The sequence below is a fragment of the Bubalus kerabau genome, chromosome 3 (assembly GCF_029407905.1).
Source record: "Bubalus kerabau isolate K-KA32 ecotype Philippines breed swamp buffalo chromosome 3, PCC_UOA_SB_1v2, whole genome shotgun sequence".
In the NCBI taxonomy this organism is placed as follows: Eukaryota; Metazoa; Chordata; class Mammalia; order Artiodactyla; family Bovidae; genus Bubalus; species Bubalus kerabau.
Window position 1 is genome coordinate 25226706 of NC_073626.1, and position 19384 is coordinate 25246089.

The window sequence follows — 19384 nt, forward strand, 5'->3', positions numbered from 1 at the left end:
CAATGAGGTCATGTACGTGGTAGGCAAGGCCGAGTCGCACCGAGGCAGGTGCCCGCCGGCCCAGGAGCTCTGAAAGGAGTAGCTCCCGGTACTGGCCTCGGTGAGGAGCAGCTCGTGGCTGCTCATGGCACAAGCCACCCGCCCGGCCAGCTTCACTGTGCCCACCTCGTCCACGTACCCCAGGGTTCGGAGCACCTGCAAGGATGGTGGGTGTTGGGAGCCGGCAGACGGCTTCCCTGCCAGCCCCCCAGCCCAGCCCCACCCCCCCACCTCTACTCGCTGTTGGTACTCCGGGAGCAGCAGCAGCGACTGGTCCGACAGCAGGAAGCGCAGCCGCTCCATCTCCTTCTGGATCTGCATCCGCTCCCGCAGCTTCAGGTACTGCGAGGAGCCAAGGGCAAGGGCTCATGAGGCTCCTCCCTGACCTCAGCAGGGGAGCTGAGGACCAGGGCTGGGACGGGGTGGCCAGTCCGCAGGGGATGAGAGGGAAAGCCGTCCCTTCCAGCTGGGAAGCTCACATCCAGGGACCAACCTGGGCAGGGAAACGGGGACTGTGCACACACTGAGCCCCCCGGATCAGCTCCTCCAGCTTCTGGGCCTGAAGCCCCGCCCTCGACCACAGACACATCCTTGAGTTGCAGGTCATTGACAGGGTCGAGGGTGGGGGGTCCTGTGGTGTGCGCCTGAGCCAGTCGTAGCAGTTCCTGGACAGTAGTGGTCACGGCTGCAGAGGGCGGATCCTTCCTGAGGATGGAGCTGGTCTTAGACCTGGGGCAGGGGCTTCTCTTCCTGCAGAGCCCCTCTTGGCCTGGGGAAGCCTCCCTGACCTCACCTTGCCACCCCGTCTTATGTAGTCCTGCCGCAGCATCTCTGACTTGAATTTTGGTTGCTGCTGCTTGCTGAAGTCCTCCAAGATCTTGTCCCCATTCAGCCGGAGCACTTTGGTGGTGATGGTGGCCATGTCTCCTGGCTGGAGCTTGGCCACAGTGTGGTCACAGGGCCCTGAGAAGAGGGAAGAGCAGGTTCAGACCGGGCACCTCAGCCGTGCTGTTGGCAAAAGCCCGGGCATCCGTCCACTCTCACTTTCAGGCAGGAACAGCTTGAATCCCACGAGGTCGTCTGGGTAGGGCACGTCTGGGGAGGCTGACCCCCTCTCCCTTGGGTCCTCAGACACAGGTTTGTCACACAAGACCAGGGCTGTGAATACTCTGCTGGTGGAGTTCGAAGAGACCTAGAGGATGTGGGGAGGCCAGGACAGGGCAGTGTGAGGAGTGGACACCCAAGAAGAGACAGATCCCCCAGTTCAGACAGGGAGCATGGGGCAGCCATATAGACTGGTAACCAAGTCAAGCAATCGGAGCAGACTTTGGGGGCAGGGCTTGGGGAGAGGACAAGGAGACGAGCGTGAAGTGGTAGGGATGGGAAGGAAAAGAGGGCTAGAGGGAAAAATGAGAGCACTGCTGAGTACAAATGGCTCCTCGCCAAGTGGGGAAGATGGAGATGGGGCTGGCTGCTTCCTCCGGCCTTGGAGTCCAGATTCCCACCACCCTCACCTGAAGGATCACACCCAGTGCGTTGTGATGCTCCTGATTATTCACAACCACGACCCTTACCGCTGAGAGAGATTTCAGCCCATTCACAGACTCTATGATGCGGTGCTAAAGAGCAAGGATGAGAAGAAAGGGGATAAGAAGTGTCACAGAGATGCTGGGACGAGGTTCAGGTGTACCCAGAGCATCCCAGTCTCTTCCTCCCCGTCCATCACCCTGCCCCCAACCCTCACAGGCGCTCACCTGGATCTGGCTCCAGGTCTCAGTCAGTTCTTTCCCCCCAGCTGTAATACTCAGGCAGGTCAATGAGCTGGCCAGTCACCTTGGGCTCCTGCAAGGCCCCCTGCTTCTTGGTCAGTTCAGCCAGAGCCTGTTCATGGGCCTGGGAGAAGCCAGGGTAGGTGTGAAGCCAGAGTCTCCGGGTCGGCCCTCTCCACTTAAACCCATTGATTCCAGAGGCCCGCCTCACTGTACTACGTTCTCAACAGGCTGCCCTGCCCAGACTGAGGCAGGGTCACCTTGGGAAAGTTCTGGAGCCAGGTTGAGTGCTGGGCTTGCTGCTGTGTAGCGCGGCAGATGTGACTGCTGCTGTTGACCTGGGCTGTGTCCCAGTTGAGGGTTTTGGCCAGGGCTTCTCTGACCTTTCACGGAAGTGGAGCCAGAAACCTTGCCAAGGCCACGGCTGCTGTCTTTCATGCAGCAAGGTGCTGCCACTATTCTGCCTGGGGTAGGAAGGAGGGGTTTCTAAGGAAGCTGTGGAAGTTGTACAGAGTTCTTCTCCCTATTTTGATTGAATCTGACAAATAACATACTCTTGCCTGTGATGTTTTCTGGATGTCTTTTGTTTCATGAGACATGTGAGTTTGGGCACCTCGTTTAGGGGCAGAAATAAAGCCAAAGTGGGATCTGAGCTTTACCTTGTTGATCAGAGAGGAATAAGGGACACTGAGGTCAGTTTCCCCTGTGGGATGGTGAGGATGTGTCTGATCTCCCAAACAACAGAATTTCTGTTAGAGCCTACTAAAAGCACAAAGCTGATGTAGTTCAGGTTTTGAGGGAGTTATTGTAAGAGACAGGTTTCCCAGGTGGCTCAGTGGTAAAGAATCCACCTGCCTGTTCAGGAGACTGGGTCAGGAAGATCCCCTGGAGGAAGAAATGGAAACCAGTATTCTTGGTACTCTGGTATTCTTCCCGAAAAATTCCATAGACAGTGGAGCCTGGTGGGCTACCCACCTCGTGTCACAGATTGGACATGACTGAAGCGACCAAGCCTGCATGCACGGGCAGTAAGAGACAGGTTTCTTAGTATGTTGTTTTGTGGGACCAAGAAAGGAGCCGTGTGTCTGAACCATTTGCTGAGCCACGCGGGGCCCTGCTGGGCACATGTATGTGTGTGCACGCTATATGCACAGGCACCCAGACCCAGGCAGTAGTGCTGGGGCCCGGGGCATTGGGATGAGAGGGTTAACAGGGAAGGACTCAGTCTCTCTCCAGGCCATGATTTCCTCAGATTCCCTCAAGAGACCCAGGTGTCCAGGGTGCCCCCTCCCAGTTCTGGGTCTGGGGCCAGTTGCAGTTCTTGCTTGTCACGTGGTTTCCCGGCTTATCTGGGCCAGGGGAGGAGCAAGGCTCTGAGTCAAAACTCTGCTCCAAGCCCTGGGTTAACCAGAAAGGAGCAGGCGGGTCTGAACCCCTCGGGTCCTCCAGCCATGAGGCTCCTCTGGGGGCTGATCTGGGCATCTTGCTTCTTTGCCTTGTCTCTGCAGAAGCCCAGGTCCTGGAGGCAGGATGTGGAGAGCTTGAACAGGGCCAGGGCTGGCGAGGGGAGAGTGGGCTCAGAGGGTCCTGATTCGGGGGGAGGGCTGGAGGCTGGCTGTTGACTCGCACCTGTTCTTCCCAGGTTGCTCCTGTTTTCTCCTTCTGTGGTTCGCATAGGGGTCCCCCTGTCTGTGGCCGTGAAACTCCAGGATGCTCCTTCAGGACAGGTGGTGAGAGGATCCGTGTTCCTGAGGAACCCATCCCATGTTAATGAGCTCTGCTCCCCGAAGGTGGATTTCAGCCTCAGCTCAGACCGAGACTTCATACTCCTCAACATCCCGGTAAAGGCCTACTCCCTCCTGGTGCCGCCCAGCGCCCCACCTCCTGTTCTCCTCTGTCTTCTTGGAAACATCTTTGTCTTCTCATCGCCCTGCTCCCTTCCTCCCCTCCCAGCCCTGTGTTCCTCTGTGTTTCAGTCTGTCTTTCCCCTTCTGCTCTGTCTCTCACCCACTCCCTCTCCCTCTCTTCCAGATCCCCCAGGAACAGGCCAGGGTCTGTCGCCTCCATCTCCTCCGCAGAGCCCCCGAGGTGCAGCTGATGGTGCAGTCCTCATGGCTAAGGGACTCTCTGTCCAAACAGACAGACATGCAGGGTGTCAACCTGTTGTTCTCCTCTCGCCGGGGGCACCTCTTTCTGCAGACGGACCAGCCCGTTTATAACCCTGGCCAGCGGGGTGAGTCTCTGTGCCAGGGCCTTCACCTTTCATACCTTCTCAGCCACTTGAGTGAGATAACCCGAAGCCCCTCACAGGAAGGCTGCTTTGCAAACATTTGTTCTCCTTCCCTTCGCTTTCTGGGAGGGGGTCAGGAGTCCAGGGCCCACCCTCCCGTGGCTCCTGCTCACCTCCTCATCCTCCATTTCCAGTTCGCTACCGAGTCTTTGCTCTGGATCAGAAGATGCGCCCGGCCACTGACATCCTCACGGTCATGGTGGAGGTGAGCCCCCGACCTCTGACCTTCCTAAGGGGCCAGGGCTGCTGAACTGGCCTGTGGCTGTGACCGCTTCACTCCCATTGCAGAACTCTCAAGGCTTCCTCGTGCAGAAAAGGGAAGTGGTTGCTCCCTCCTCCATCTTCCAGGACAACTTTTTGATCCCAGACATCTCAGCGTGAGCATCTCTCCCTCAGACTGCCCCCACTGACACTTCTCTAACTCCCACTTCCCCCAGCTGGCCAACTACAGTACATAGTCCAGTCCTGAGCTCCCTCAGCCCCTGGATCACCCCATAGTCTCTGGGTCACTGGCTGTCAGTGGGCCTCTTGCATGAGTGGGTTGAGTCTCTCCCTTGTCCGTCCTCAGGCCAGGAACATGGAAAATCTCAGCCCGGTTCTCAGACAGCCTGGATTCTAATAGCAGCACCCAGTTTGAGGTGAAGAAATATGGTGAGAGCTGGAGATGGGAGGGACAAGTGCTCCTTGTCTGCAAGGAGGAAGGGGTGGAGCAGAGGTGGGGGGTGCAGGGCCAGGGAAGGGAGATGTGGCTGCCACAACCCCAAGGGGAGGATAATATTTTAAAGGTCCTTTCACAAGAATCTGATCTGTCCTCCCTTTGCCCTGGGTCAGTTCTTCCCAACTTTGAGGTGAAGATCATTCCTGAAAACCCCTACATCCTGACAATGCCTGGCTTTCTTAGTGACATCCAAGTGATCATCCAGGCCAGGTAACTCCCCCTCGCACATGGTCCCTCACACTGGGCCTGATCCCAGGACTCCCCATGCAGTGTGAATGTGCTCTGGAACCCCACTTCCCTCCCTCGCCCCAGCCCTCAGCCCCTCGTCCGAATCTCTCCTCGGTGGCAGGTACATCTACGGAAAGCCGGTGCAGGGGGTGGCATATGTGCGCTTTGGGCTCCTGGGTGAGGACGGTGAAAAGACTTTCCTGCGGGGCCTGGAGAGTCAGACCAAGGTAGGAAGGAGGGTTGAGGTGCATGAGGTGGGTGAGGAGAGTGAGGCGGCGTGAGGAGATGAGGAGGGAGACTCGAGTCTCATTCTCTGTCCTGTCTTCTTTGCCCCAGCTGGTGGATGGCCAGTGCCAAATTTCCCTGCAAAAGGCTGAGTTTCAGGGCGTGCTGGAGAAGCTTAATATTAGCACTGATGACCTCCCAGGGCTGCGCCTGTATGTTGCAGCAGCCGTTATTGAGTCTCCAGGTGAGTGGCTTCCCCTGATTATAACCCTGGACCCTCACCTCTGACGTCCGAGCTGACCCTCTGTCTCTAGCACCAATGCCACCCTGCTTCCCCTTGACTGGGACACAAAGTCAGGAAAGACCCAGAAGACTCTCTCTACAACTGCATTTCTGAGCTGTTTCTGGGAAAGGTGACCTTCCCACTGTCTGAATATATTTTATTCCACGCATCCATCCATGCATCCCTCCATCTATATCTCTGTCCAAAACACATCCCTCCATCCATCCATCAATCCATCTATCTGGCCAGCCATCCACTCATCTCCTCCATCCATCCACCAATCCATCCATCTATGTATCCATCATCCATATGTCTATCGGCAGAGCTGGGTTATACACCATCTGTGTGCTATGTCCTGTGGTGGCCTCAGGAAACATAGAGATGAGTAGGAGGCAGCTTGACCCTGAAAAGTTCAGCCTTGGTGGAGGGAAACACTAGAGCACCCCTTCCTCGCCCCCAGCCCTCCTTTTCCTCTCTTCCCTGGTCTCTGTGTCCACCTCTCTCCACTCTGTATCTTGCAGGAGGAGAGATGGAGGAGGCAGAGCTCACGTCCTGGCGTTTTGTGTCATCTCCCTTCTCCCTGGATCTAAGCAAAACCAAGCAGCAGCTTATACCTGGGGTCCCCTTCCTGCTGCAGGTTTCTTCTGGAAGGGGGAGCATGAGCAGTGGGCACTGGGGGTGGTGGGCAGGAGGGGGCTGCGTCTCACTGACTGCACCCTTCCCTCTGCCCCTCCCTCATCTACCTAGGCCCTGGTCCGTGACATGTCAGGCTCCCCAGCCTCTGGCATTCCCGTCAAAGTGTCTGCCAAGTTGTTTTCTGGATCGACTTCTAAAAACCAGGACTTTGAACGGAACACAGATGGGAGTGGCCAAGTCATTGTCTCCATTGGTGTTCCTCGGACCATCTCAGAAGTGCAGCTCTCAGTAGGCCCCACCCTCATGGGAGTGGGGGGGCTAGGAGAGAAGGTTCCCAGGCTGGTGGGTAGAGGGGGGGAAGCTGAGTGCCTGTGCCCTTTCCCTTGACCCTGCGACCTCTGCCCTCTCTCCAGGTGTCTGCAGGCTCCCCCCACCCTGCAGTAGGCAGTCTCACTGTGAAAGCGCCCCTGTCCAGAAGCTCTGGGTTTCTGTCCATTGAGTGGCAGAATCCTCGACCTCTTAAAGTCGGAGAGACCCTTAACCTAAACCTGCGAGCCGTGGGCATCAGTGGGAGCTTCTCCTACTTCTACTACATGGTGCGCATGAGGGGCCACAGCGGGAGATGGGGTGGGAGGGTCTCAAGAGGAAGGAGCCCTCAGGGTGGGTGGCGGCCTCAGGGCATGGGATGGGCAGTGAGGAGCAGCCTGCTGTCCTCCAGATCATGTCCCGGGGCCAGATCGTGTCTGTACATCGAGAGCCCAGGAGCCACCTGACCTCCATTTCCGTGTTTGTGGACCATCACCTGGTGCCCTCCTTCCACCTCGTGGCCTTCTACTATCACGGGGGTGTCCCGGTGGCCAACTCCCTGCGAGTGGATGTCCAGGCTGGAGGCTGTGAGGGGAAGGTAACTGGCATCGGAAGAGATGGGGTGTGTGCGTGTGCTGGGAGGATTAAGAGAGAAGACTGCATGACTGCAAACGGGGTGATTTAGTTCGGGGTGCACTGAGGATGCACAAGACTGAACGAGTTCTCCCCACCCTGACTGCCCCCCACCTGCCACCTCTGCCAGCTGGAGCTGAACATGGACAGTTCCAAGGCGTATCGTCCTGGGGACACTGTGAAACTCAACCTGAAAACAGAGTCTCGAGCCCTGGTGGCCCTGGGAGCTGTGGACACGGCCCTGTATGCTGTGGGTGGCAAGTCCCACAAACCCCTCGACATGGTCAAGGTTGGTCAGGTCCTCTCTCTGATCCTCCTTTCCCTCTGAGGCTCATCCTCCTTTCCCTCTGAGGCTCATCCTCCTGCTGCCCAAACCCCAGGCCAGCCACTAGAACTCACTCAGCTGGACTGCTGCCACTCCTCCCTCGAGCCTTGGCCCCGGTGGCCTCTGTTTCCACTCTCTGTGTCTCTCTCGTATTTGTCTGGACCCTGCCCTCTCACCTACAGCTGAGTATGCGATCGTGGCCACAGACAATCTTGTCTCTGCAGCATCTCTGCCTTTTCTGGCCAGGTCTTTGAAGCTATGAACAGCTATGACCTTGGCTGTGGTCCCGGTGGTGGAGACACTGCTCCTCAAGTGTTCAAGGCAGCTGGTCTGGCCTTTTCTGATGGAGACCATCGGACTGAAATCAGAAAGAGTGAGGACAGAGGAGGAAGGGGAGTGGGTGGTGGGAGGATAAGGAGGAAGGAGGGGCCTGAGGGGAAAAGACAGGAAGAGGAGGGGTGGGAAGGGCTGGGCTGGGAGGGGAGACTCAGAGGGGAGGGGGAGGCCCTGCACCCTCCTGCTGACTGCATCTTGCTCTCTACCAGGTCTGAGCTGTCCCAAGGAGTCAAAGTCTAGGAAAAAGAGAAATGTGAACTTCCAAAAGGCAATTCATGAGAAGTGTGAGTTGAGGGTGCCTATGTAATTCTGTAGGGCTTCCCTGGTGGCTCAGATGGCAAAGAATCTGCCTGCAATGCACGAGACCCAGGTTTGATCCCCGAGTTGGAAAGATCCCCTCAAGAAGGGAATGGCTACCGGCTCCAGTATTCTTGCCTGGAGAATTCCATGGACAGAGGAGCCTGGTGGGCTATAGTCTATGGGTCTCAGAGTTGGACACACCTGAGCAACTAAGGCATATGCAGCTCTCCACTTGGGCCCAAGGCTCAGGATGCAGGTCTGCCTGTTGGCTCCTCTGCTCCCAACTGACCAAGTGCATGGTGTCCGGGCTAGAAATCCAGACACCACAGTTCTGGGGTGAAAAGGAGTGGGGGTAGGTGCTCTGCTTTGACCACCCTCAAGTTTCTGGTCTCTCGGGGTGAGTCCTGGTACATCTAGAGGTCGGGCTGAGGATGAGGCGTGCCTCACGCTCACCCTCACCTGGTCCTGCAGTGGGCCAGTACACTTCCCCCGTAGCCAAGCGCTGCTGCCAGGACGGGCTGACGCGGCTGCCCATGGCGCGCACCTGTGAGAAGCGGGCGGCCCGGGTGCAGCAGCAGGCCTGCCGCGAGCCCTTCCTGTCCTGCTGCCAGTTTGCTGAAAGCCTGCGCAAGAAGGCCCGGACCAGGGGCCAGGTGGGCCTGGCCCGAGGTGAGGAGCTGGGTGGGGCCAGGGCACTGACTGGGGCCCCTGGAGGGTCAGGACGGCCCCCTCCTCACCGCCCTCCACGGTCTGCCCCTGCAGCCATGGAGCTCCTGCAGGAGGAGGACCTGATCGAAGAGGATGACATCCCCGTGCGCAGCTTCTTCCCCGAGAACTGGCTTTGGAAAGTGGAAGAAGTGGACCGCTTCTCCCAGTGAGGGCGTGTGCGGGGCCTGGCCTTGTCTCTGGGCTGTGTCCGGGTCTTGCCCAGCGTGAGACCCAGAGTCTCACCTTTCCCACTGCAGATTGCGACTGCTGCTCCCGGACTCTCTGACCACGTGGGAGATCCATGGTGTGAGCCTGTCCAAAAGCACAGGTGCGGTCACCCTGCCTGGGCCCCTGGCCTCCCTTTTCCATGCTCCCTGGTCTGAGGCTCCCTGCTTGGTCCTTAGCTCTTGGTACTGGAAGGAGGGGCAGAGACCTGGAGATGTCTGCATGCCGAGCATGGGGCCTGAAGCCAGAGAGCAATGGCAGGCAGGGATATGGGTGGGAAGTGGGGGGACCAGGGGCAGGCCTTGCCCCTCACTGCTGGGGTCCCCTGGGTGTGATGCCTCCAGGCCTTTCATATGTGTCCACTCTATGTCAGGCTTGTGTGTGGCCACCCCGGCCCGCCTCCGAGTGTTCCGTGAATTCCACATGCACCTCCGCCTGCCAGTCTCTGTCCGCCGCTTTGAGCAGCTCGAGCTGCGGCCTGTCCTCTACAACTACCTGGATAGCGATCTGACCGTGAGGCCCCTTGGGGGCTGAGCGCACGGTGGTGTTGGGGGACTGGGGCAGGAGAGGGTGGGGAGCCTAACTGGGTTGGGACTCTGGCCCTCCCCATCTTCCTGCCCCCAGGTGAGCGTCCACGTGTCCCCAGTGGAGGGGCTGTGCCTGGCCGGGGGTGGAGGGCTCGCCCAGCAGGTGCAGGTGCCTGCGGGCTCTGCCCGGCCCGTTGGCTTCTCTGTGGTGCCCATCGCAGCTGCTGCCGTGTCCCTGAAGGTGGTGGCTCGAGGATCCTTAGATTTCCCTGTGGGGGACGCAATATCTAAGATTCTACAAGTCGAGGTGAATGGAACACCCCTGAATCTAGGTCCCCAGCTCCCAGATTCATCCCCTGCTCTGGCCCTCTCCCTGCAAGAGGTCTGAGGCCACCCCCCAAACCCAATGCTTTGGTCCATTGCACTTTCCACAATCCTGGCCCCACTGTGTTCCTGAAGTTCCAACTGCAAGTCCTGAGGAGTGTGGGCTGGGAGGGGCAGGCTCTAGCCTGTGTGATCTCTCACAGCTCCGTTTCCCCTCCACAGAGAGAAGGGGCCCTTCACAGGGAGGAGATGGTCTATGAACTCAACCCCCTGGGTGAGTGACCTCCACTCAAAGACAGCAGTGTCCTGGGGGTGGGAGGGGACAGAGGGCGTGGGCAGCAGGACAGACCGCTGACTCCCCTCATCTTCCCAGACCCCCGAGGCCGGACCTTGGAAATTCCTGGCAACTCTGATCCTAATATTATCCCTGAAGGAGATTTCAAGAGTTTCGTTAGAGTCACAGGTGGGCGTGTCCTCCAGTCCCTTCCCAGGCGCCTCTCTTGGATTCTTGGAAAACTTGGGCACTTCTGTTTGATCCCAAGACTCCATGACCCTCCGACCCTGGCCCCCTGACCTGCTCTCTGACCCTCCATCCTGTCCCTCCCCATAGCCTCAGATCCACTGGAAGTGTTGGGCTCTGAGGGGGCCTTGTCACCAGGAGGCCTGGCCTCCCTCCTGAGGCTTCCCCAAGGCTGCGGGGAACAAACCATGACCCTGTTGGCTCCAACACTGGCTGCTTCCCGCTACCTGGACAAGACGGAGCAGTGGAGCATGCTGCCCCCTGAGACCAAGGACCGTGCCATGGATCTCATCCAGAAAGGTTCTGAGTGTAGCGGCAAGCAGGACTGGGGGCCAGGAGAGGGCAATTAATGGAAGCTGGGCAGTCTGGGTGGTCAGAGCAGGGAAGAGAGATGTGGTCCCCAGTGGAAATGGGGAGTGTGGCCTGGCCACATCAGTGAGGGAGTTGGTGTGACCTCAGCTACCTCTCCCTTCCAAGGCTACATGCGGATCCAGGAGTTTCGAAAAAGAGATGGTTCCTATGGGGCTTGGTTACATCGGGACAGTAGCACCTGGTGAGTTTGGGGGAGTGTCCTTGGTGTATGGGAGGGGCCAAAGCTGGTGGGGGCAGAGCCAGCTATTATGGGAGAGCAAATAGGAACCCCAGTAGTGGTCCTATGTTCCCTGTAGCGTCTAGTGGCTATCCCAAGCCATGCCTTCCTCCCTTCTAGGCTCACGGCCTTTGTGCTAAAGATACTGAGTTTGGCCCAGGATCAGGTAGGCGGCTCACCTGAAAAGCTGCAGGAGACAGCCATGTGGCTGCTGTCCCAGCAACGGGATAATGGCTCATTCCATGATCCCTTTCCAGTAATGGATAGGAGCATGCAGGTATGGGGCTGGGAGACTGGGCCAAGGGCACAGGAGGGAAGAGTCGCCCTGCCCCTCCCCACTCCCAGTTGATCGCCCTATTCTTCCTACTACAACCAGGGAGGCTTAGTGGGAAGTGATGAGACTGTGGCGCTCACGGCCTTCGTGGTCATTGCCCTTCACCACGGGCTGGCGGTCTTCCCAGAGAAAAATTCTGAGCAGTTGAGGAGAGTGGTAAGGCAGCTATGTGTCTGCCCTTTGCTGATCCCCTTTCCCGTCAGGAGCCCAGTCCACAGACCTCTCCCCCCACACACTTTCTTCCAGGAAAATTCCATCTCAAGAGCAAACACCTTCTTGGGCGCGAAAGCAACCTCTGGTCTCCTGGGCTCCCATGCCTCCGCCATCACGGCCTACGCCCTGTCGCTGACCGAGGCCCCTGAGGACCTGCGGAGAGCTGCTCACAACAACCTCATGGCCATGGCCAAGGACATCGGTGGTGAGGGGGTGAACCTGAGGCTTGGGAGAGCTTGAGACCCCTGAGCATGTCCAAAGGGAGAAACGGAATGAATGGAGGCCCTCGGAGGGAATCAGAGCATAAGCAGGGGTGATTGGGAAATCAGGAGACACTAAAGGGGAAGGGGGTGTCAAAGGGCCAGACATCTAAGATCCTCCCCTGTTCACCTGTGGGTCTCCTTTCACTCCAGATAAACTGTACTGGGGCTCAGTCACCACTTCTCCAAGCAACGTCCTGTCACCCACTCTGGCTCCACACAGCCCAGCAGACCCCATTCCCCAGGCTCCGGCCCTGTGGATTGAAACCACGGCCTACGGCCTGCTACACCTGCTGCTATGGGAGGGCAAGGCTGAGTTGGCCGACCAGGCTGCATCCTGGCTGACCCGCCAGGGCAGCTTCCAAGGGGGATTCCGCAGCACCCAGGTAGGGGCTGTCCTGGGGTTCTAGGGTGGCTGGTCCTGAGACCGAGTACCTGAGTCCTGGACCATTTGCCCCAGGACACTGTTATGGCTCTGGACGCCCTGTCTGCATACTGGATTGCATCCCACACCGCCGAGGAGAAGGGGCTCAACGTGACCCTGAGCTCCTTGGGCCGCAGTGGGCTCAAGTCCCACGTGTTGCAGCTGACCAACCACCAAGTCCACAGGCTGGAGGAGGAGCTGCAGGTGAACCGTGCCCTCACCTGGGTGACCGGGACACCTGGGCCTCCCTTGGCCAGGCCAGAAGCCATCCCCTCTTCCTTACCCCTGCTGAATCCCCACGGCCCCTCTTTCTGATAACTGTGGGAAGACTTACTGGCTCTGTGAGCTGTAGCAAGTCACCCAACCTCTGAGCTTCATTTATCTGATCTGAAAATGATCCATGCAGAATCTACAGTGGGTTTAGGAGATGGTGGAGAGAGAATGTGGGTGAAGGTAGAAAGTGTTGAAAAGAGAGGTGGGGAGAGGAGGTGGAGTTATTTTGGTGGAGGAGATAAGTTGAAGCAACAGTGTGCCCTTCTGACATCTCTTTCCCTTTTGTGCTTGTGAAAGTTTTCCCTGGGAAGCAAGATTAACGTGGAGGTGAGAGGAAACAGCAAAGGAACCTTGAAGGTGAGAGCTGGTGGCACTGGGCAGGCAGGCCCATCAGGGTGAAGCTGGGGTGTTGAGTGGGAGACCTGTGGGCAGAGCTCATGGTCTGGGAAGAAGGAAGAGGCCCCTGGGTTGCGGTTGCCTGTGCTCTGTCCTGGGCAGGTGCCCCTCACTCTGCTCTCCACTCTTTCTGGGCACCTGTGGTCCCCTTCAGCCCTCGGTGCTGATGCTCAAACACTTGGCCCCTCAAGCCAAGCGTCTCCCCTGAGCTCTGAGCATCTTTGACGTGGTTGAGCCCCAAACCTTCTCTTCCTCTGTGTCTCTTGTCTGGCTGACAGACTCCATCCCTGCAGGAGCACAGCTGCCACTCCGGGGCCATCTTAGCGGCCCCCACCATGCTAAGCCTTGCCTTATGACCCGGGAGACTTCTCTGTCTCATCCCAGCTCTGTTCACCTCCCCAGTAACTCCTCCTCTGCTTTCTCCCCAACCCCGCCCACCTCCCCAGTAACTCCTCCTCTGCTTTCACTGTAGCTCAGCCCACCTCCCCAGTAACTCCGCATATGCTTTCCCCCGATTCTCTTCGACCTCCCCAGTAGCTCCTCCTCTGCTCTCTCTCCAGCCGCGCCCAAATCCAGTGTAACTCCTCCTCTGCTTTCTCTCCAGTCGCACCCGCCTCCCCAGTGACTCCACTTCTGCTTACTCCCCAGCCCCGCCCACCTCCCCAGTAACTCCGCCTCTGTTTTCTCCTCAGCCCCGCCCTCCTCCCCAGTGGGACAGATCCTCCCAGGTACACACATCTCTTAGCTTTGAATGACCTCCAGGATCTTCTTGTCCCACATGACGAACTCATTTTCCTCTTTCAAGCCTAGGCCAGGAGCCTTTCCTGAACTTTCCATTAAAGCCTCTCCGGTGCTTCTGTACAATGCTTGCCCCCATGCCAGGACCCTGCACCCCCAAGTCACCCAACACCTGAGTCCATTTGTTTTTCTGGACAGGTCCAGGGGCAGGATGGGAAAGGGCAGAAGGCCTCAAAGCTCTTAGCCCAGGAGCTAAGGGATCCAGAGCCCTTCCATGTGGCTCTGCAGAGAGGCCTGTGGCCCTAAGTGTCCGCATGTCCCCTTCCCACCCCCTGATGAACCAGGTCCTTCGCAGCTACAATGTCATGGACATGACGAACACGACCTGCCAGGATCTTCAGATTGAAGTGACGGTCATGGGCCACGTCGAGTACACGAGTGAGTGTTGGGGTCACAGGCTGTGGGTCTCTGAGGGGGTGGTGCCAGGGCTGAGCCACAGTGCTGTCCCCTCGCAGTGGAGGCAGAGGAGGACTACGAGGACTACGAGTATGAGGACTCTCCAGCCGGGGATGACCCCGAGGCCCACTCCCGGCCCGTGACACCCCTGCAGCTATTTGACGGTCGGAGGAACCGCCGGAGGAGGGAGGCCCCCAAGGCAGCTGAGGAACGGGAATCCAGGGTGCAGTACACTGTGTGCATCTGGTGAGCCCTGGGGTGGCCCTGGGTGTCTGGGTGCTGCCAGGCTGGAGAGGGAGGCGGGGCCAAGGTCGGGGCTGGGTGTCTGCAGCCTGGCACCAGGCGGGGGGTGACCCAGACAACAGGCACATGTCTCCACAGGCGGGCTGGCAAGGTGGGGCTGTCAGGCATGGCCATTGCGGACATCACCCTCCTGAGTGGATTCCATGCTCTGCGGGCTGACCTGGAGAAGGTGTGACCAGCCACCCAGAGGGGCCGCCTGTGCCCCCAGGAGCCCCGCCCCCTCCCCGCAGCAGCCCCAGCTGCTGAGCCCTGTCACGGGCAGGCGGCCGGGGGCTTTCTCCTTGTGACTCCCGGCTCCCGTTCCCCACAGCTGACCTCCCTCTCCGACCGTTACGTGAGCCACTTTGAGACCGAGGGTCCCCACGTCCTGCTGTACTTCGACTCGGTGAGCAAGGAGGGTGACAGAGGGGCGCACAGCTGGCACTGGGTTTCCTGAGCTGGTGTTAGGAGGATTCCCAGGAGGCAGGTGTATCAGCAGCTACTGCTCTGGGAGAGAACTTGTGGAGTGAGCAGGGAGACAGGACAGGAGGGGGTCAGAGCCTTGGCCAGGGAGGTTCCCCGCTGCCTGCAGGGAGGCGGGGCTGAGCCCCTTCGGTGGCTTTGGGTCCAGTGCCAGTCAGCCGGGGAGGGCTTAAGAGAGCGCCTTTCTTAAATTTGAATTTATTCATTGTGAGGGACGGCTTTTTTGTTGTTGAACTTCCCGTTTTGATATTCAAGTGCGTTTTGTTTTTGTTTTTATAATGATGGTGGACCCAGAAGAGTTGTTGTTTTTCTTTCTCATGGCCGAATTTGACTAACACACAGTTATCAACTCTCTGATGGCCCTCCAAAATTTTTTTGAATATTTATTGTAACCTTTGGAGAGAAATGTGAAAAAGGCGTGTTAATACTGTGATCCATTCGCCATGTGTCTGTGGGTCTGGGAGGCCCTCCCTGCCCTGTGTGCAGAGGGGACAGACCCTGTTGGCTAGAGAAGCCAGGCAGAGGAGTCTGGTTGAAGACAATGAGGAAGATGTCAAGTCAGGGAGCTCACCGTGCAGCTTAGGAAGGAAACTTGTGTGCAATACCAGGCTGGACTGGAGCAGTGTGGCCATGAGGAGAGGGATCAGGGCCTACATGAGTGGCGGGTCAGAGAGGGCGGCAGAGGGCTAGCACTTGGTGGTACCTAGGAGACAAGAGAGGCCTTAGTTGTATCAGTGAGGCTATAGAGAGGGTGAGTGGGTTTGGAGGGCAGGCAGTGGGAATTGGGAGAGTTTAATACATCCTGTAAAAATCCCAATACAAGAATCAGGCTGAACATTTGGTTCAGGAGCCACGCGCCTGCAGTTTGGGGAGCAGTGAGACTGCCCCAGGAGAGCACAGAGAAGGGGAAGGGCCTGCGCTGGGGCCTGTGCCTCTGTGAGGGACAAGCAGGAAGGTCAGAAATGACCAGGTCAGAATCAGGGGTGGTCTGGAAGCTAGCCCTGAGGGTAGGGAGAGGTTTGTGAAGATGTGTCCATGAAGTGAGCCTCTGTGAAGCCGCTCAGGCCCCGGAGATGGGTGAGGTCACCATGTGGGCAGTGAAGTCAGCAGAGACCTTGGGGAGCAGTTTTTAGAAATCCCGAGGCTGGAAGGTAACAAATGGTGAAGGACACTGAAGATAAGATCGACCGGAACCAAACAGGCAAGCAAATCCATCATAGCGGTCTGCAGGGCCCAGAGGTGGGTCCCTGACGTCCCTCCACCCATCGGCCCCCATGGCAGGTCCCCACCTCCCGGGAGTGTGTGGGCTTTGGAGCTGTGCAGGAGGTGCCCGTGGGGCTGGTACAGCCGGCCAGTGCCGTCCTGTATGACTACTACAACCCTGGTGAGACGTCGGGGACTCTCGGGAGGTGGGGGTTAGGGGCAGTGAGGGTGGCAAGGGAGTCCTGTGGGTCCATGGGACTGGGGAGGCAGGGAGAGGCGAGTGCCCTAACGAACACCCCTCTCTGCTTTTCTCCAGAGCACAAGTGTTCTGTGTTTTATGGGGCACCACGTAAGAGCAAACTCTTGTCCACGTTGTGCTCTGCGGATGTCTGCCAGTGTGCTGAGGGTGAGACACTGGGCCGGGGATCAGGGGTGGGAAGGCGGCGTGGCTGGGGCCTACACAGTCTCACCTGGGCCCCTGACTTCAGGGAAGTGCCCTCGACAGCGCCGGGCCCTGGAGCGTGGGCAGCAGGACTTGGAGGGTTACCGGATGAAATTTGCCTGCTACTCTCCCCGAGTGGACTACGGTCAGTCTTCCCGCCCGGGCCCTGGCCCTGACCCTGACCCTGACTCTGACCCCCCCCCCCCAAGGTCTCTTAGATTTGGCCTGCTCCTCTCAGGCCCATGGGCAGCCTTGTCACTCTGCACTGACCTCCTGTCCTCTTAGCCTCGGGATAACTAACCTTCCCTCCCTTCGCCTAAACTCCCCACAGGCTTCCAGGTTAAGGTTCTCCGAGAAGACAGCAGGGCCGCTTTCCGCCTCTTTGAGACCCGTATCACCCAAGTCCTGCATTTCAGTAAGAGGGGGACAATAAGTGGGCAGGGCTGGGGGGCATACTGGGGAGCTGAGGTCTGGCTTTGGGGCCTTGGTGCCTGGAAGAGTGAAACTGTAGCCACTCTGAGCTCAAAGCCCCTCAGCTTCTTAGAAGCCCTGGGCTTGTCCACAGAGAGGAAGGCAGTCCCACCTGCCCGCTGGAAGTGGTGAGGGTCAAACGGAGGCTTGGCGCAAAGCCCCCCGGCCCCCTTCTGTCCTGCCCCTCCTCTTCCCCTCGAATGACTCTGTGGACCTTCACCCCTCAGCCAAGGATGCCAGGGCCACCGCTGATCAGACCAGAAACTTCCTGGTCCGAGCCTCTTGCCGCCTTCAGTTGGAACCTGGGAAAGAATATCTGATCATGGGTCTGGATGGGGCCACTTACGACCTCAAGGGAGAGTGAGTTCTCGGGACCCCTCAGTCTTCTGCTCTGTCCACGCCTCTCAAGGGAAACGGTCCCCTGTGCCCTCAGAAGCCAGGTGCCTCAGGGTCTGCCTCTGACCCTCCGCTGACCCCTCTGACTGCCCCTTTGCCCTCAGCCCCCAGTACTTGCTGGACTCGAACAGCTGGATCGAGGAGATGCCCTCTGAGCGCATGTGCCAGAGCACCCGCCATCGGACACCCTGTGCCCAGCTCAACAGCTTCCTCCAGGAGTACGGCACACAGGGCTGCCAGGTGTGAGGGAGCTCTCCCAGCTTCCGCAGGATGAGCCAGAGCTGCGAAAGATGGTGCCTGGACTCCTGCCATGCCTGGTACCCTGACCAGAGCCCTAGGCAAAACCAGGGACTCAATAAAAGCCTTTGGCAGCAAAGTGTCTGTGTGTATCTCCAGGACAGAGACCAGTATCCCCACCACCTGCTCCAGGTTCTAGGGGGCCTAGGTCAGGGTTGGCTTCATCTAAGGCTCCCAGAGCCTGGGTGATCCTTGCAGTGTCCAGCTCTGCCTGAATCCCCTCCTCCCCCAGGCAACCCCTTGGGAGCTTGGTGCTACATAGTGACCATGGTGGGCAGCTGACCCTGCGCTCTGAGGATCCCGTGTCCGCACTAAAACCTCCCTTTTACTCTACCTGCAGGGCACTCCCTGTGCCTGGCAGCCTGTCACCGGGGCCTCAGGCTGGGGGCTGCATACCAGGCACCTCAGCCTTCTGCTTCGTGAGCAGCTCCCCAGCCGCGTGTCCTCCACTGTGGTCATGCACGCGGCACTTCTGGGATCTTGCTTCTGACCGAGACCTGCTGTGCTGAAAGCCCATTTGACACTGGATCCCTTTATCAGCAGTATTATGTAACTTTCCCAGAAATGTGCAATCATCAGGTCCGATGATGTCTTCATCCAGATACTGATTTCAAACAGACCGAAACGCCGACTTTGGTGTTTCTTAATACTCTGAGGGAACCGCTGTTCCCCAGGGTCAACCCTCCCCACCTGCCTGCCTAGCTCTCCCCCATCATGGCAGCACCTCTTGGGTCTTCAGGGCTAACCTAGAAATTCATCTAGAGGAATGTGCCGAGGTCATTTTTGAGGGAAACTGAGCTAACTCAGTAGCCTGCCATTCAGTCATTCAACAGGAATTGTGGACCTCTCACTCCAGGCCATGCCCTGCTCCAGGTCCCCATCTTCTGTGAATGGTGTGAGGTCAGGGAGCTGCATGGTTCTGTGGGGCCTCTGACCTGTCTGGGTGCATGTGAGAAGTGGGCCGGGGAGGCTTCCTGGAGGAGGTGACCTGTAAGTTGGACTCGGCAGGCTGAAAAGTCAAGCAAAGGGAGTAGGAGTAGATGAGGGTATTTGAGGCAGAAGAAAGAACATAAAAGGCCCCAAGGCTGGAGGCAGGACAGCACTTTTGGGGGCATTGCATATCATTTATCTTGTTTGGAATTAGGATTTGGAGGTGGTATGGAAGAGACGGAGTTGGCAAGGTACACGGTGTCCGTTATGAAGCGGTGTTCACAAGCAGGTTAGCAGTCCAGGTCACTCTCCATTTGAACAGAGTCCCCTCCTATTCCATGAAACTTTGAGTAGTTCTGACCTGGGAATTCCCTGGTGGCCCAGTGGCTATGACTTTGCGCTACCAATGCAAGGGGTCCAGGTTTGATCTAATTCCTACATGCCACAAATAAGAGCCTAAGCTGAAAAAAAAAAATCCTGCATGCTGCAACTGCAGATCTAAGATTCCCAATGCTGCAACTAAGATCATGCGTAACCAAATAAGTTAATATTTTTTTACAAAAGCGTTCTGACCTTCCTCAGTGTTTCAGAGGCTTCTTAGGGCTATTGTCTACATGGTCATTGCCCATCAGATCTCTCCTGAAATCCGGTCAGCATGGTGGTGGCATAAAGCCACGTATGAGAGTCAAATTTTCAGCTATAGTTGTGGCAAGACAAGATCTAGGGCCTGAGGTCAACTATGAGGAAGGAGCTGCCCAATCCCAGAAATCCTATGTTTTCTCCCTTCCAGTCCTGGGCCTGGGTC

At 57.8% G+C, this 19384-nt stretch overlaps 1 protein-coding gene across 1 annotated transcript; it reads left to right on the forward strand.

Moving 5' to 3' along the window:
• Positions 1 to 3184: 3184 nt before the first annotated feature.
• On the forward strand, positions 3185 to 17722 carry LOC129645768 (complement C4-like). Its single transcript, XM_055571158.1, has 41 exons — positions 3185 to 3324; positions 3451 to 3649; positions 3840 to 4041; positions 4233 to 4303; positions 4387 to 4475; positions 4667 to 4749; positions 4930 to 5026; positions 5166 to 5271; positions 5381 to 5513; positions 6074 to 6189; positions 6300 to 6476; positions 6602 to 6784; positions 6907 to 7092; positions 7258 to 7416; positions 7699 to 7825; positions 7998 to 8072; positions 8560 to 8757; positions 8851 to 8962; positions 9054 to 9124; positions 9395 to 9534; positions 9646 to 9855; positions 10095 to 10146; positions 10246 to 10335; positions 10483 to 10692; positions 10870 to 10945; positions 11102 to 11258; positions 11358 to 11471; positions 11562 to 11733; positions 11942 to 12174; positions 12249 to 12416; positions 12783 to 12842; positions 13964 to 14057; positions 14135 to 14321; positions 14457 to 14547; positions 14689 to 14763; positions 16122 to 16224; positions 16360 to 16449; positions 16532 to 16630; positions 16817 to 16900; positions 17184 to 17316; positions 17457 to 17722. The coding sequence occupies exons 1-41, from the start codon at positions 3260 to 3262 to the stop codon at positions 17596 to 17598; spliced, it is 5229 nt and encodes a 1742-aa protein (XP_055427133.1). The 5' UTR covers positions 3185 to 3259; the 3' UTR covers positions 17599 to 17722.
• The last annotated feature ends 1662 nt before the right edge of the window (positions 17723 to 19384 follow it).